Genomic DNA, 17,234 nt, shown 5'->3' with positions numbered 1-17,234 from the left:
GGTGCTCCACTTCATGTGATTAACAAGTAGTATTCCCCTAACAAGGAGGGAACTTTGGAATCAAGTCCAACAGAGAGGGGAAAATGTACTGCCAGCTGCTATATTGGGAGCATTGACAAAGACCTTGAAGCAGCTCTTCAGCTGTCAGATATTGGGCATTTTTTAGTAGCGCCTACGAAAAGCTCTTAAACAGCCAAATGAACCCCAAGCAATATAAGTCATAGTTCTGTTTCCTGCAGCAGATATTCCGGAACAAAGAGAGGCAAATTTGGGGGCAGCAGTTTGGAATTCACACCAAGTGACTAATCTACACTTTTGAAGGCAATATTTGTGGATCTTTTCTATTTTTTTTAAATATCTGTTGTAACGCTGCAGAATAGACTGACTCTAACCCTAATCCTCTAATCATTGAAGAGCCACACCTTGAAGTGGAGAATGCTCACGCTGGGAAAACAGCAAGCTACTAATGTCCTGGGAAAGGAGCCAAAGAAGGGATTGGAAGATGTATACTGAGACAAATAGAGACGTGAAACCACACCTGCCTTGAACATGTTGGTGCTATTGAGATAACACTTCTTGTCTTTTCTGATTTTGTTCAGCACCTGAGAATCCGAGACATGTGGGAAAAACATAAAACAGTTTCTTCCTTCAAGAGAGGCAGAAGGCATCTGCCCAAGGAACTGTGACCTAATTCCCCACACTGAACAAAATAGATGTCATTTTTTGTTTGTAGCAGTGGTGAAGAGATCCACTACTGAAAATACCCAAGTCTCAACTTCATCAGCAATACCTCGGGAAAACAATTCTCATTCATAGTCATGGGAAAAAACACCTGCTAAGAATGCTGACTGTGATATTTTGCCTGCCTGGGAGATAGGTTGTTGAAATTCTTCTGCAATGTTTTGTGTTCCAGTTCCATTACCTTAATACTTTGGTGCAGAGGGAAGGAGATATCACGTCACCCTGCCAATTGATATAGAATATATAGGAGATATTGTCTGTCATGACTTTGATAGATGTGTCTGATGAGAGGTAGAGAATGAGAGCAGATGTTTCTGACTGCTCTGAGCTCTAACAGGTTGATATGGAAAGTGGTTTCTTGGAGTAACCACCGGAAGACTTTGAGGTATGCCCCTCATCCTAAAAGAGACACATCTGTTGTTTTGATTAATGTTGATTTCAGTTGGAAGAAGGGACCCCACACCTACATTGTGATGCACCTTTCCACCAGTCAAGGTAGCAATCAGCCTGTTGAGGAACTGATACCTGTTTGTCTTGGCTGCATCTGTGTGGCAAGAAAACTGATGTGGGCCACCCCTGGAAACAGCAAAGGCATAATCTCACATATTTGGTCACAAATACAAGATGCTATGTGACCTAGAAACTGAAGTTTCTGACTAAAGTCCGGGGGCTCCTTTGAACCATTCTGACAGTATTATAATATCATGATGTCCGTGGGAGGAAGCCAAGGATGTGAAAGGGCACTAGAGGTCCCCGAGGACTGATGGGGTGGTCTCCTGATCTATCTTCAAAGTGAGGCAAAGGAAGCACTCCATCATTACCAGTCACTGCTTCTTACATGGCTTAAATTTGAGGGCTAAATAAGACAGGACACATCTGTGGGACGTGGGACTCTCCCAGGCTGCCCAAACACTTCAAGTATCCTTGTTGACTCGGGTAGCCTCTTTACACATGAGGCAACATAACGTGGTAAACAGGGTATGCTGCATGCAGTGAGGCTTTCCCCAGAGGAAATAACACAACCTTTCAGAAACCAGGAACTAACTACGCCTACAGACTAACAAACTAAGTACAAAGAAATTAGCAAGCCGAGGCAAGCACAATGTGGATGCACTAAGTGCTGTCTCAGGCCAACACAGGAAATGAGGGCAATTCACTCACCCAGCCTGATATACCCTCAATGTGGGATATGCAGATATCAGCAATGGGGTCGAATGGACACTGCTAATGAAAATATCCAATCAAAGGTGCATGGGGCACATGCACATCTGAAGTGAAGCATCAACAGCGATGCTACTTGAAGAAGACTGTCTAGGTATTTGTCTGAATTAACAGACAGTTGAAAGTGTTTGTTTCAGTGAGTAGAACTATTTACTCTAGGTCAAAGCCTACACCCAATGTCACTGATACTTTTGTGGTCATCAGTAGCGCTCTAATTCAGCTATTAACTTGAAGTTAAGTGTGTGCTTAAGTGCTTTGTTGGACTGGGAGTTCTAAAAAGCAGAATATGGCCTATAACTAGCTTAAGTAAGCTATATTGGTGAATAAAATGATTATTACATAGTTGTTGTGCAATAATATGGTAGCAATATAATCAATTACTATGTACTTACCATCGATTTCAACATTTAACATGTAGTTGCCACGTTAATGCCATGAAATAACATATTATTTTATATTAAGTGAGTTGGCTAAATTGTAATTACATTGGAAATTATTGTAATTACAATACATGGCATTAATGTTTCTAAACGCTTGCACATTTGTGCAGTCAGTTACTGCACACACAAATCACATATCTGAGCATGAAAATGGCCAGCTATGTATTCAACAGCCAAACTTTAGATGAGAATAAAGTTGTTACCAGTTAGCTCAATAAATCTTAGGACCTTATGTCTCAATTGCTATGAACCCAGAATCCTTGGGAGCCTGCATTAAGATGGCTAGCCCATGCTGAAGCCTGTGTTGTCACGTTTCATACTACTGTTACCAACAGAACAAGCACACCATAATTTGCAGTGTAGACACACCCTCAGAATTGCCCTTGGATCTTAGATTTCTTATAGCAGGCTTTGTGGTTAAGGTAGGAGCCTGAAACTCAAGGTTCTATTCCTGGCTCCAGCACAGACTTTCTAAATAGTGTTGGGCAATTTGCTTATCCTGTTCTTACACCAATTTCCACATAAGGAGAATGGGGCTAATACTACTTAACATCACACGCTCATTAATGTTTGTATAGTACTTTAAGTTGATTAGACAAAAGGTCCTTTAGAAGCACAAAGCATGATGATGATGAGTCATTAGGATCATTCCTTACCTAATGTGATTAATAATAAGATTTGTTGGTGGTATGAAAAAATCATCCACATCTTCAAATGGTGTGTGGATGATATGATGAATTTCCCCTCCACTTGCTTCTGTTATTACCTACAATAAATAAACAAAATGTTGCGTATAGGGAAAAGAAGAAGAAAGAGAGAAGTACATACAAATTACATAACTGTCCATGACACCATTTTTTTTGGCCATATATCGGTGAGATTCAAATTGATTTATATTTTCAAAATAATGTTTGGAGTAGTTCCTTGAAAAATAGTTTTAATAAGATGGCATCTGAGCATTGACATTTGAAAGGCAAGTGCTCAACTCTTTCTGCTTTCATAAGATGATGTTTATATCAGTAGACAAAAGCAATCAAATACAGGTTGAAATAGTGTGACAATAGTAAACCTACAATAATGTATTCCACACTGTTTAAAATAAACATTTATTTCATATTCACATTTATGAACCTCACTTAAATTCACAGTAATAATTCACTAGCTTGACTGATAAAAATCTAACTCACGGTAGTTAATTATCACTTTGAAGGAAAAGAAATGTTCACCCATCTATTGCACCACATAAAATACACTGAAGAGCAGGGAAAGACACTCTCTCGAAATGCTGTCCTTCAAAAGAAAGCAAACCTTTTGCTGCCATGGAAACTCTGCTTTATTATCTCCCACATAACCCCAAAATATGAGCAGAAAGAATTTTTTAACAATTAAAATGTTAAATACAGAAAAAATTTACAGGGCTTGTTTTAGTTCAAGATGGTGTAATCAATTCATTAGAAGTTTTTGCAAATATAATCTGCTAATAGTAGTTCTTTAAAATTTAGGGCTAAATAATTCATCATAGGATATTCTACAACCCTAAAAGGTTTAGCTCAAACATACTGGTCACACCATTTTGATTTATTCCAATTAAATTGTTTGAAAAGAATGCCATTTTTTGTAAAGTGCTTTCATGAAGCCAGAAATAGTTTTGCACATTTGCTTTCCCATAAAGTAGTAACAACTAAACAATAGTAGATCATTAATAGTCTGCAAAGCTTTGTTTGATAAACCTCTGATTTCTAAAGAGGCGCAAAGAATTAAGGTCAAGCTATACAGTTGCATTTTTTTTTTAATCACAGAGCTGTGTGAAACAATTAATGATTTTGTTAGGGGGAGGAGGGAGAGAAACCTCATCAAATTAGACTCTGCAATTTTTTTGAGGGGGGAGGGCGCTGTCAGAAGACAAAAGGTGTTAATCTAATGCTATCCATGTGTATCAGTATTTTACAAGAGAACAGAAAGGACCATCTGAGAACTATAGTTGTATTACAAGTTTCCAGCTATGCAGTTGGTGTTGTTAAAAATCAGAAGTCTATGCCAGCTTTCCTTTAATTACAGAAACCTCTCACAGTTGGATGGAAGCTATTAAGTGGAAATAATGGGAAACCATTTTGGCTTCTTGTATCTTTTACAGGAACCCATGCTACTCATGAGGGAACTTAGCTGAGATTGCTTCAGAAACTTCCGTTTAGTTGCTGCTGTTTTGTTGCCAGAAGTAAAACAGTGCAGGATTCCTCTTTTCTTTAGTGAGGCTGGTTGATAAGACATGCGTGGTAATGTAGTACATGACGTGTAGTAAGTACCAGGCAACTGCTGTAAAGAAGGTGATAATTTATGAGCCGTAATAGCTTAGCTGGGTGCTTAGATGTTGTGTAGGGAAGCAAGGAGATGATCCTCATGCTCCTACATAATTGCTGGAGTAGATTCCTGGGGCCAGATTCACAAAGGCACTTGGGTACCTAACTACCCCTGTAGGCACCTCATACCAAGAGTTGACGCTACTGACATTTCCAGAATCACCATCCAGCTTCCTTCTGTAGGCACCTGAGTATTTTCTGGTGGGCCCATGTAAAGCCACTTAAATCCTGACATTGCATCACTGCTTGGAGCTCTCACTCAAATGAAACTCTAGCACCATTCTCAGACTAGGCATTTCCCTGATTTTCTCTCTCCTGAAAGATTGACTAGTCCCGTAGTGAAAGCACTTGTCTGCAATGGGGAAGACCCAAATTCACATCCCTGCTCTAGTCATAAAACCATTTGAGTCTGGATCACCTACCCTCTGGTTTTTCATGAGAAAAATCTGACCTTGCTCTGAGGTGTCTAACTTCAGAGGGGGGTTTGTTGCTAAGAATACCAAGCACAGAGTGGCTTGTCAGGTACCTAATGCCCAGACAATGGGAGTTAGCTGCCAATATACTTTTGATAGGGACCTAATCCCCTCCTTCTTCCAAATTTCAGTCCTGGCTAGATTAGGTCACCTCTTGCTCAGCCATCTACTTCTTGGGCGCCTAACTCTTCCTTAGCCATGCATGAGTAACTCAGGCAGCTTGCTCAGAGTTCAGAAAATCATTAGGAGTTAGACATTGCAATGTCTAGGGCAGGGTCCCCAACCTTTTTGTTGCCAATAGCACATTCATGTTTTCAGAAGAGAGTGGCGGGCGCCAACAAAAAAAACGTGTCAAATGTGAAATTGAAGGCTATTTTCATATTAAATGTAAAATTGGGTACATTTGATAGAAACTTAATTTAGCTGGATAATTTTTATTTTAATTATATTGTAATTCATTTTTTAAAATTCTGCATTAATAAAAAGGGGGGGTGTCCAAATGTTGAGCAAAAAAAGCACTCCCCCCCCAAAAAAATGCCACCTTTAAATCTCACACTCCCCATCCCTACCATGGCAGGAGGAAGAATGTCAATTTTGTGAGCTCCCTCCATTGGAGAAAAAATAGAAAAAAGGCATCAAATATGAAATTGAAGGCTATTTTCATATTAAATATGAATTGGGTAAATTTGAGAGAAACTTAATTTAATTGGATAATTTTTATTTTAATTGTATTGTAATTCATTTTTAAACAAAATTCTGCATTAATAAAAAGGGGGGATGTCTAAATGTTGAGCAAAAAAAGTACCCTCCCCCCCAAAAAAAATACCATGGCACCTTTAAATTTCACACTCCCTTCCACATGGCAGGGGAAGAATGTCCGAAGTGGCTTTCCAGCTGAGAAACTGAAAATACCAGACATTTTACTGGTGGGGGGTCAGGCCAGGGGTTTGGATTGCCCCTCAGGGCAGGGGATTGGGGTGCAGGGTCTGGGAGGAGAGTTCTGTGGGTGAAGATATCGGAGTGGTAGTAGCTGGGGGGGCTGGACACTTACCAGCGAGACGTGCTGCTCTCCTGTTTCTCCCACAGGACCTGCCTGGCCATGTGCTTGGGGATTGGTAGGTTCCCGCAGCTGCCATTGTCCAGGTCCGGCCAATGGGCTTGTGCAGGCGGGCAGAAGCGGCCATGAGGGACCCTCCCCTGCCGGCTCGCAGCTCCTGCACCACAAAGGGCCCCCCTATGGCTGTTTTGTGTGTGTGGGAGAGGGGGTTGTTGCTACCTCGCAGCCGGACCCAACCAGCGTGGGGTTTGCTCCGGCTACTGAAGCGCCTGCGTGGGCTGCCTGCTGCGGTGGGGGCGGGGCTCAAGCCTCCAAAGCGCCGCCTCAGGCTCCCTCGCAGTCCTCAGGCTGCCGACCCTGCTCTAAGCAGGGGTGAATGTGAGTAGTTTTAAAATGCTGGTGCGGGCGCACATAAATGTGGGAACCACGGGTAATCTACACTGCAAGCTTCTTTTGGAATAAGCTTTTCCAGAAGGTATCTTCCGGACAAGCTTACTTCAAAATAGAGTGTCCACACTACAGGAAAGCCCTAAAATCAGTCTTAGGTAGGCAGACGCACTATCTTGACTTAAGTATCAGAGGGGTAGCCGTGTTAGTCTGAATCTGCAAAAGCGACGAGGAGTCCTGTGGCACCTTATAGACTAACTGAATTGTAGGAGCATAAGCTTTCGTGGGCAAAGACCACGTGGGTTGCATCTGACGAAGTGGGTCTTTGCCCACGAAAGCTTATGCTCCTACACTTCAGTTAGTCTATAAGGTGCCACAGGACTCCTCGTTGCTTTTATCTTGACTTAGAGCCCCAGGAGGCACTGGAGAGAATAACTTTAGAACGGCCCTGGTGAGGAGCTATTTCGACATAGCAGCAGTCTACATACACCCTCTTCTGAAAAAGCTTTTTCAAAAAAGGGCTTATTCCTCATGAAATGAGGTTTACCGCCGTCGGAAAAAGCCATTCATTATTCGGCTGTTATTCTGAAATAACAATGTGAGCATCTACACTGCAATTCCATTATTTTGAAATAATTTCAGAATAAAGGAGGACTTATTCCGATTTCTGCAAACCTCATTCTACAAAGAATAATGCCTATTCCGAAATAGCTATTTTGGAATAAGGTGTGTGTGTAGATACTCCACTTCTGCTATTTCGAAATAGCCCTTCACCGGGGCCATTCTAAGTTATTCCTCCTGGGGCTCTAAATTGAGAGAGCACGTCTACGCTGCTGGGAAGCCTGCCTCGGACTAATTATGAGGCTTCCCTATAGTATAGATGCGCTATTTCGAAATAAGCTATTTTGGAATAACTGTTCTGGAATAGCACATTCAGAAATAACTGCAGTGTGGACATAGCCTAGGACTCTAATTTCAGGAGAGCTTTGCCCACACAAAACGTGTACTGACTTCTATACTGTGGGTGCTTGGCACATCTGAAAAGTAGGTCCTGTATTGTTGGTGTAACTCTAGGCAGACTAGCACAGCACTATATCAGCTCACCCAACCAGGAGGCCAATATTGCAAACCTAATGCAGCCACATGGATTAACTAACTTTATGGTGTGTATCAGATGAAAAAAAAAAGATGTTGTCAAAATAAAACCAAATCTCTGGTCTCACTCGAGCCTCCAGGTCAGGATTCCTCGCTTTGTAACTATTATTTTGTGGAACCCTTCTTGTGAAAATCTTGGATCGTTTCTTCAGTACAGCATCTATAATTTCAGAGTGAACATAAAGGGCTGGCAGGTGGCCCAATGCTTCACTACTGCATGAGGGCCAAAGATGAAGTGAGAACCCACAGTGCAGTCCCCTTCACAACCTCTTGTGTGGCACCTGGGATGAGGGTGAAGGTGCCCACCATCTGCCCCACAGATATGCTGGCTAGTGTAGCCAAACAGTTGCAGGAGGGATGTAGTTTGCTGCTGGACAAGGCCATTAACTATTTCTACATTGTGGGAGACAGGTGGCGGAAAAAAACAATAGTGCCTCACTGAGTTTCAGTTGCTTCCCAGAACAGCACTGCTGCACATGGCTTCTAACACAGGACTAGGCGCCAATTCTCAGTCTAGCCCTTACGGATCTGTATGCTGTTAGCAATGATGTATGCAGGGGAAAGCCTGAGTTTCATAGATCCAGAAAGTTCTAGACCATGTGTATCAGAAAATAGCTATTATGCAGGAGTATAATTCAGGTCTTGTGCTGGCTTGGAAAAATGATGTGTAAGACTCAGTTCCTTTATAGGTTAACCCGGGATCAATGTGGAGTAACTACATGGAGGTTCGTGGACTTATTCCATGTTTGCACTAGTATGTCTGAAGCAGAATTTGTGCTAGTGTCTGGGTGTATCCTTTATTCTTGAGAGCTGCTTTGGAAACCAGTTTGATCTTTCTATTTAGAAAGAGGTATTTGAGGTTGAGCTTGCAGAATACTTTCAATTATCACTCCTTTTTTTGCCTCTAACTACATAATTCTCAGAAACTGTGCACAACCCACCTCTTTCTCTGCTAAAGGTTTATATTTGATTGAGAAGAGAGGAATACTATTGTATTGTGCTCCATAACTGGTCCACAAAAGAGTCTCAAGTTTTGGGGAAAGAAGTGAAATAAAATCAGCAGAATTCAAAGAAAATAAGCATAAGAACATAAGAACGGCCGTACTGGGTCAGACCAAAGGTGAACCGAAAACAATGATCAAGCGATTTGTCTCCTGCCATCCTTCTCCAGCCTCTGACAAACAGAGGCCAGGGACACCATTTTATCCCCTGGCTAATAGCCTTTTATGGACCTAACCTCCATGAAATTATCTAGCTTCTCTTTAAACTCTGTTATAGTCCTAGACTTCACAGCCTCCTCTGGCAAGGAGTTCCACAGGTTGACTACACGCTGTGTGAAGAAGAACTTTCTTTTATTAGTTTTAAACCTGCTACCCATTAATTTCATTTGGTGTCCTCTAGTTCTTCTATTATGGGAACTAATAAATAACTTTTCTTTATCGGCCCTCTCCACACCACTCATGATTTTATATACTTCTATCATATCCCCCCTCAGTCTCCTCTTTTCTAAACTGAAAAGTCCCAGTCGCTTTAACCTCTCTTCATACGGGACCCGCTCCAAACCCCTAATCATTTTAGTTGCCCTTTTCTGAACCCTTTCCAAGGACAAAATATCTTTTTTGAGGTGAGGAGACCACATCTGAACACAGTATTCAAGATGTGGGCATACCATAGTTTTATACAGGGCAGTAAGATATTCTATGTCTTATTTTCTATCCCTTTCTTAATAATTCCTAGCATCCTATTTGCCTTTTTGACCGCTGCTGCACACTGTGTGGAAGTTTTCAGAGAACTATTCACGATAACTCCAAGATCTCTTTCCTGATTTGTCGTAGCCAAATTAGCCCCCATCATACTGTACGTATAGTTGGAGTTATTTTTCCCAATGTGCATTACTTTACACTTATCCACATTAAATTTCATTTGCCATTTTGTTGCCCAATTGCTCAGTTTGGTGAGATCTTGTTGGAATCCCTCACAGTCTGCTTCTGTCTTGACTATACTAAACAGCTTAATATCACCCGCAAACTTTACCACCTTACTGCTTACCCCTTTCTCTAGATCATTTATGAATAAGTTGAAAAGGATTGGTCCCAGGACTGACCCTTGGGGGACACCACTAGTTACCCCTCTCCATTAGGAAAATTTACCATTTATTCATACCCTTTGTTTCCTGTCTTTTAACCAGTTCTCTATCCAAGAAAGGACCTTAAGCAGTAGTTTAAAGGACAAGCAGAAACCATAGACCCATACTGCATAAAATTGAAGAACAGACTGTCGTTCTTTGATGTTAAAGAGGAGAAACGAGCTTGTTCTGATGCAGTCACATGCTTGACAAAACAGTACTGAAGGAACTATAAAACTACAGTATGGCGTACAATAAGGCAGTGTTGTCTAGCAGCATTACCGACACTTCCACAGCTTACTGGGGTCTTAGAAAACCTTTAGGGGTAAATTAGAACTAAATAACAGTAGAGAACACTGAGAGTTAGGACCGGTGGCTGTAAATAAACTTTATGAGACTGCGGAAATGTTGGCCATACCAATGATAAGTGGACATCCAGCTAACTAAATTAATTCCAGACAACAACGGATGTTGCTGGATACGAAAGTGCCGGACTAGAGAGGTTCAATCTGTAGTGCCCTTTCTGCACAATACCACAAAATGCTTTACCTTCTTACCTCATCCTCCTTCAAAAAAGTGGAACATATTCTGTGTTGGTGTTCTGCTTCTTATTCACCAGCTATTCTAGGGTTGGGTTGGCATAGATCAGAGCTGCCTGAGGGCAGTCTAGCCCAGATGAAATGATCCCTATGGGCTGTTATACTAAAAGGGAATACCCAGGATGTATGAATGTCTGAGTGGCAATGCCGTGCTCCCCAAATCTGCTCCCTGCTTCAAGGGATCCAGCTCTGTGTCATGAGCTGCCTGAGGTGGTTCTAGAGACCACTTAGCCCTGACACTTTCAGCAGTCTCGCATCCACATTGGGCCAGATCTGCTTTATAGGAGGCTCTGATCATGCAACAAAAATCACTATGAGCTTTGTTTGTTTCTTTCTCGGTTTCCACGTCAGGTAGTTCTGCATGCACTTGAGGCATGTGGTTCTGTCATCAGCCTTAAAAACAAAATGGACAGTGGCAACAATGCACTCCCATGACTCCCATCTCTGTTTTGTGCCTGACCCGTGGCTCAAAACCAATTGAGCAGTAAGAGAGGTGGGTGTAGAAATAATGCACAGTAAATATGTATCGGCTTAAATTCAAGACAGAAAGAGGTATCAATAGCCAATGGCACTGGTAAAAGAAAGAGAAGGTAAAGTGCTAACTTTATACAACACTTACCTGCAGTGTTGGATGGGACTTCAGCATGTTCCCCCAGCTAAGGACCCAGACTTGGTCATGTGATTTATCATAATGTAATTTGGCTGGTAGGGGGTCAACATCTATAGACTTCAAATAAACAAATATTTGTATTCATATTTAGTCACATGAAGGTGGCTTATGAACATTATTTCTGTTAACATTTGTTTACAAAGATTACTATGCATGTTCCCATGGAATCCATTAACCCATCCACTGGGAAACATCAAGTTGTGTAATCCACGGAAAACGTAGCACATTGTGAGTCAGAGGCAGAGCCAGAAACAGAGAGTAAGTAGCCTGTTTCCCAATCCCCTGGTCTAGCTAGATAGACAATACACCATCCCATCCTGCAACTTCTATTTAGTAAATAAAGGGCCAATTTCTGCTAGAGTTACACCTGGGCAATCCCATTCATTCCAATCTGGTTATAACTAAGGTTAGAAACTGAGTCAGTAAGTCAGAAATATGTATCTAGGTAGCTGCAAATGTGACTGCAGACGTATTCCTAGGATGATGAGAATCATGCCATAAAGCAGTTTATTTGGGAATGAGGTTATAGCATGGCACATGACGCAGTTTACCCGAATGAGAGAAAACAATGTATCTGTCCAACACATAAGATAAGTCAGCGATCCCCTGGGTAGGGACCTAATTTGTTAGTGTATCAAAGGCTCTTTGCCCTCACTGAATAAATAGTTCTCCTGGTAAGTACCTGCATGACTTTTTGTGTCTGGATATCAATGATCATTAGTCTGTTTTGCTTAGGCTGTGTCACATAAATATATTTGTCTCTAACATTGACAGCTGAAGCCCAGAGGCAGGACTGAGCAGCTTCACCTTCAGCTCTAGGACAGATCTCTTCCTGCAAGAGAAAAAGAATAGGTTTAATTTGTATGAGTTCAGGGCAATGCTCTACGTAGCCTGCCCTTTAGCCCAGAATCATAGAACAAAACTCAGTGGGGACTCTAGTATGCCTAAATTATTACCCCTCACACACACATTTTACCTGAAAAACATGAAATAATTATTGTATCAGGTAGCACACTATCTATCCCAGCGAGATTAAGCAACTGGAGCTTGCTGCGAGTTCCCATTTATATTCAAAGAACAGAATCTTTTGAAGTTTCCCCTGGTACAAGAGGACTTATAATGCTGTCAACATTTATTAGCTATATAAATCTCAGTTTGGATTTAAACCGCAGTGATTTGTGTTTTAATGGAATTATTGCACTACATTGTCCCTCTAGCCTTCGTTGTCAGGTTTAGGGAATCGTGCTCTCGGGTTCTTGTGCATTTAGAGTAGCAGCAGAAAAGATGAGTCCAATACCCTCCTTAACTCCAACCTAGAAAAGTCTTGTATTTTATAAAAGTACCATATGGTGTGGACCCAATTTTATTCATTTAACTCACATCTGAGCTGTGTGTTGAAGTGAGTGGAACTACACATCTTTAGAGCCAGCAGGATCTGTCCTTTGCTATATTTTCTGTGTAGTTCCTTCTCCTGTTTTGGTGCAGCTTTCTCTTCAGATGCTTTCCTTCCCATCTTGTGAATTATTATTGATCACTGGTAACTTATTCTAACAGTAACAGCATTTTTCAGTTGGTGCCTCTCAAAGTGCCTAACAAAGTACAATATCATTTAGTTGAGGATCTGAAGCTCTGATAGCTAAATCCTGGTTGAGTAAAGGTTGGCAGGATAAATCCTTGTTTTGAACCCTCTGCACCACTTCGTGGGCGCACAAGGGCTGCAAATCATCTGGATCTAACCTGCTGAGAAGTCTTTTGGTTCATTGAGTTCTGACTTGTGGCATTAATATGTGGACACTGGTAATATTCCGTAGCAAACATGCAACTTAAGACTCAGGAAGCCAAAATTCTCCATGCAAACTCTTCATTCTCCATTGCACCAATGTTGCGGCAAATGGAAACCTGGCAGACCAGAAAATCTGGGTCCAAGGGCCCAGAGTGAGTCTATGGGAAAGGTGGAAATGGAACCAAGGTCTCCAGACTCCCAGTGTGGTGTATTTACCATCAGGTCATGCTATGTTCCTTAAAGCAATGGTCTTCTTTATCTGACATTAAGTACAAGTGACTATCATGCGAGAGGATACAACAGCAGAACAACAAATAGTTTTAAGAAACGCTTTAAAATAAACTTGGACGTGATCTTACATCCATTGAGGCCTACAACAATACTGCCATTAGCTTCAGTGAGAGCTGGATAGTACCCTGTGTTTGTTATTACGTGTCACGCTAATGGGTGAACTTGCAAAAATTAATCGGTTAGCTAGCCATTAATTACTTTTTGTTTCTTACTGGTTACTTTATTTGAATGCGTATTTGTGGCGTGGATACATGTGGGGACTTGAATGCATGTATGTTTTTGTCAGTGTAACGGTGGTTCTTAGGCCTTGTCTCAACACAAACATTGTATCACTTTAGTTATCCCAGCACAGTGTACGTGATATCCCTGCTGTGGATGCTGTTATGGCTTCTTGCTGTCTGAGAAAGGGAATGAAGAGGCTATCAGCACTTCTATCGGTATAACTTCATCCAGACTAGGGGTTGTATTAATATTACTATTATAGTAAAAGAATCACGTCCACCCCCTCAGTTGAGGTCCCAGCCTGGGGTATTTTATCTGCAGACAGAGATTCCTCAGACCCTTAATAAACCCACATGATACCGGATAAGCAAATATGGGGAATCTTTCTACAGGAAGATGAAAGGCTGATAGTGCATCCAGAAGGACCCGTAAGTGAATTATTAACCCTAATTACTTTAGATCCAACAAACAATCCAGGCTGACTGGCAGAGCCACCAAATCAGGCAGAAGGCAGCAATACCATCACCAATGGAGAAATCTATTTAGTTTCTGCAGGTAAATAGTGCAGGTTGACCTTTTTCTACTGTTCAGTAATACCTGTTATACTTCTGTAGAGCAGGATGGGTCTAACCCCTTGAGCTATGCCTGAGGCAGAGAACCAATTGGAAGAAGCCCATGACCAGCATCCTGCGAGGTTGGGAGCTTGAATGATGGTTAGACACATAGATGAAGCAGATAAAAGTACCAAGCTTGTCTTAGCCAGGTCAGCACTATTGGGATAACTCTGGTTCTGTCCTGTGTGATATTGTTCATCACCTATAATATCAGCAGCATTGGAGGAAACATATGGACCAGTCATTTCTTCCCAAGACAGAAGCAAGAAGTGGTGGCCCAAACCTTCTCTTGAGCAGAAAAGAGGACACTGCCTGTTGCTGGAGCTGGTGAAGCAATCCATCTTTGGAAGTGCTCGTTTTCACAATATTCTGTGGAGAACTTGGGTGTCTGTAGTGCTGCAAGAGGGGTCTATTGAGGACATTGGCTGAGGTGTTTTGAATACCTCAGACTACTGAGATTCAGATCTGATGAGCTATGCATCAGTCCCATGGCTTCATGCCTTTAGGGCACAGAGAGGGAGATCTTCCTGCTGCTTGTTATTTTTTTAATATAGAACATGCAGGATATATTATCTATCATGACTTTGATTGATTTGCCCCTTATGGGTATGTCTACACTGCACGCTTATTTCAGAATAAGCTATTTCAAAATTTATATTTCAAAACAGCTTATTTTGAAATAGCAGGTCTACACAGCAAATGCCTGTCAAAATAGTACTGAGCTAGCATTTTTCCTCATCAAATGAGGGTTACAGAATTTGAAGAAAGAAGCCCAAACTAATGGGCTTGCTGTATAGATGCTCACTTTGTTATTTTGAAATAACACTGCTATGTAGATGTGCCCTAAGAGAGGCAGGAAATTAAGACAATCCCTAACAGACCTAAACTCCATGGCTACGTCTACGCTGGCATGATTTTCCGAAAATGCTTTTAACGGAAAAGTTTTCCGTTAAAAGCATTTTCGGAAAAGCAAGTCTAGATTGGCACGGATGCTTTTCCGCAAAAGCACTTTTTGCGGAAAAGCGTCCGTGGCCAATCTAGACGCGGTTTCTGCAAGAAAGCCCCGATGGCTATTTTCGCGATCGGGGCTTTTTTGTGGAAAACAGTACTGTGCTGTCTACACTGGCCCTTTTGTGCAAAAGTCTTTTGGAAAAAGACTTTTGGCCAAACGGGAGCAGCATAGTATTTCTGGAAAAGCACTGACGATCTTACATGAGATCGTCAGTGCTTTTCCGGAAATTCAAGCGGCCAGTGTAGACAGCTGGCAAGTTTTTCCGCAAAAGCAGATGATTTTTCAGAAAAACTTGCCTGTCTAGACACAGCCCATCAGTTTGAGGTGGAGCCTAGTTTCTTTAGTTGTCCGCCTGCCTTTAATTATGCAGGTACTGAGGGGGGCTCCACATCTCAATGGTGATGCATCTGTCGGTATAGTTATTGATTGTGCTGGGTGACAGAAAGGAATACCTGCACAGTCTGATGTTCCTCACTTTTAAAGGAGCTGTCATCTATCTGACTAAGGTGTCTCTCACCGAATAATGAATTGTTCTAAGCCACCCCTGGAATTTCCTCAATAGCCATTTGAGTTCAAATCTCCCTTGCCCTGGACTTGAGCACTAGGCAGAAACTGCTCTTCTGGGAGATGTTGGACTCCTGAAAGTAATGAACACACAGAAGCGGGAGTGCTGCTCGCACATATAGCCTTTTGGCAGGAGGAAGGCTGTTTGAAACATGGCCAGGCATGTACTACAAGGAAGAAATAAGTTTCCCCAAAGAGAAAGAAGAGTAAAACAATCCTCTCACTATGTACCTAACCAACTATAAAAACTATGGAACCACTATAGAAATATTACAGAAGCCAAGGCATGCTCAAGGCAGAGTTAGCTGAGCTCTAGCCCAGGCTGAGGTAGCTGAGAAGGAATTGATGGTGGTGCACCTGTGCACCCTGATATAGCTTTGGCATCTGGCACAAGGAGTCATAAGGCACAAGCGTGGTCTGAATAGGCACTGCTAACTGAAAATCTCTGAACCAGGGCTGGAGAAATGCATGTGCACTGGAAGTTGAGCACCTCTATGGACTTGAAGAACTGGACTGAACCAAGTAATGTGGAGGGACAATATATAAATTTAGGCCCTAACCTGAGTATCTTTTGGGTGCAATTGACACAGGGATTGCAGAGCAGCTTGTTGTGGCTCCCTGATTCTTGAGCTTCATATCCCAAGCAGTCATCTGCAAGACCACAGCACTATTCCAGGTGCATGCCCTGTCCTGCGCCTGCATGCCATGCCCTGTCTACCAATCTCTGACCAGCCCCTGAAGGTTGAAGCATGTGTGTGTGGGAGGGCACAAAAACGTTTATACCAGGACTATATTAGCGGGGGGCACAATAAGGACCCTCAGCTGGGGAGATTTAGTTGCTTAGGGGCCCAGGTCTTGTTTGGTCACATTTCATATCCATTTGGCACAGATGGAAAAGTCAAACCAAGGTACTGGATATTGGGAAGACAGGCCCACACACACTCTGTGGCCGTGTCCACACTCAGGGGTTCTTTCGAAAAAAGTACCCTTTTTTCGAAAGAACTTCCCCTGCGTCCAGACTCAAGCCGCGTTCTTTCGAAATTATTTCGAAAGAACGCGGCTTTTCTTTCGACGGCGGTAAACCTCGTTTCACGAGGAAGAACGCCTTCCTTCGAAAGTTCTTCTTTCGAAGGAAGGCGTTCTTCAATGTAAAGAGGCCGTCTTCGAAAGAGAGCATCCAGACTCGCTGGGTGCTCTCTTTCGAAAAAGCGGATTTTTCTTTCGAAAGATCCGCCTGCAGTCTAGACGCGATCTTTCGAAAGATGCTCTTTCGAAAGATGCTTTCGAAAGAGCATCTTTCGAAAGAAGCCTGCAGTCTAGACATAGCCTGTGATTCCAAGGCTAAACTTCCTTCACCTTCTGCATGGCCACAAATCCCTGTTTTGCGCATCTACAATTGGACACTTCGTTAATATCATTTTCCCCTCTTACTGTATATCCTCTTCACAAGATGTAGGGAGCAGAAGCTGACAGACAATTTGGATACTTTAAGGCAAGCACACAGGGAGGTGGGAAGGGTGCGA

At 42.2% G+C, this 17,234-nt stretch overlaps 1 protein-coding gene across 1 annotated transcript in view; it reads right to left on the bottom strand.

Annotated features, from left to right (window-relative positions):
- The window catches only part of FSTL4 (follistatin like 4), a 570,524-nt gene that overhangs the window by 2,754 nt on the left and 550,536 nt on the right, over positions 1 to 17,234 (bottom strand). Inside the window, exons 12-14 of the mRNA XM_089769489.1 lie at positions 11,908 to 12,057; positions 11,175 to 11,282; positions 3,059 to 3,168 (exon numbers count right to left, since the gene is read on the bottom strand). Of these exons, the coding sequence (XP_089625615.1) occupies positions 3,059 to 3,168; positions 11,175 to 11,282; positions 11,908 to 12,057 (368 nt within the window). The remainder of the gene's footprint in view (positions 1 to 3,058; positions 3,169 to 11,174; positions 11,283 to 11,907; positions 12,058 to 17,234) is intronic.

Source organism: Pelodiscus sinensis, chromosome 16 (assembly GCF_052426305.1).
Source record: "Pelodiscus sinensis isolate ZL-2025 chromosome 16, ASM5242630v1, whole genome shotgun sequence".
NCBI lineage: Eukaryota > Metazoa > Chordata > Testudines > Trionychidae > Pelodiscus > Pelodiscus sinensis.
The sequence above is the reverse complement of the archived record's forward strand: the minus strand, read 5'-3'. Positions and strand labels throughout refer to the sequence as shown.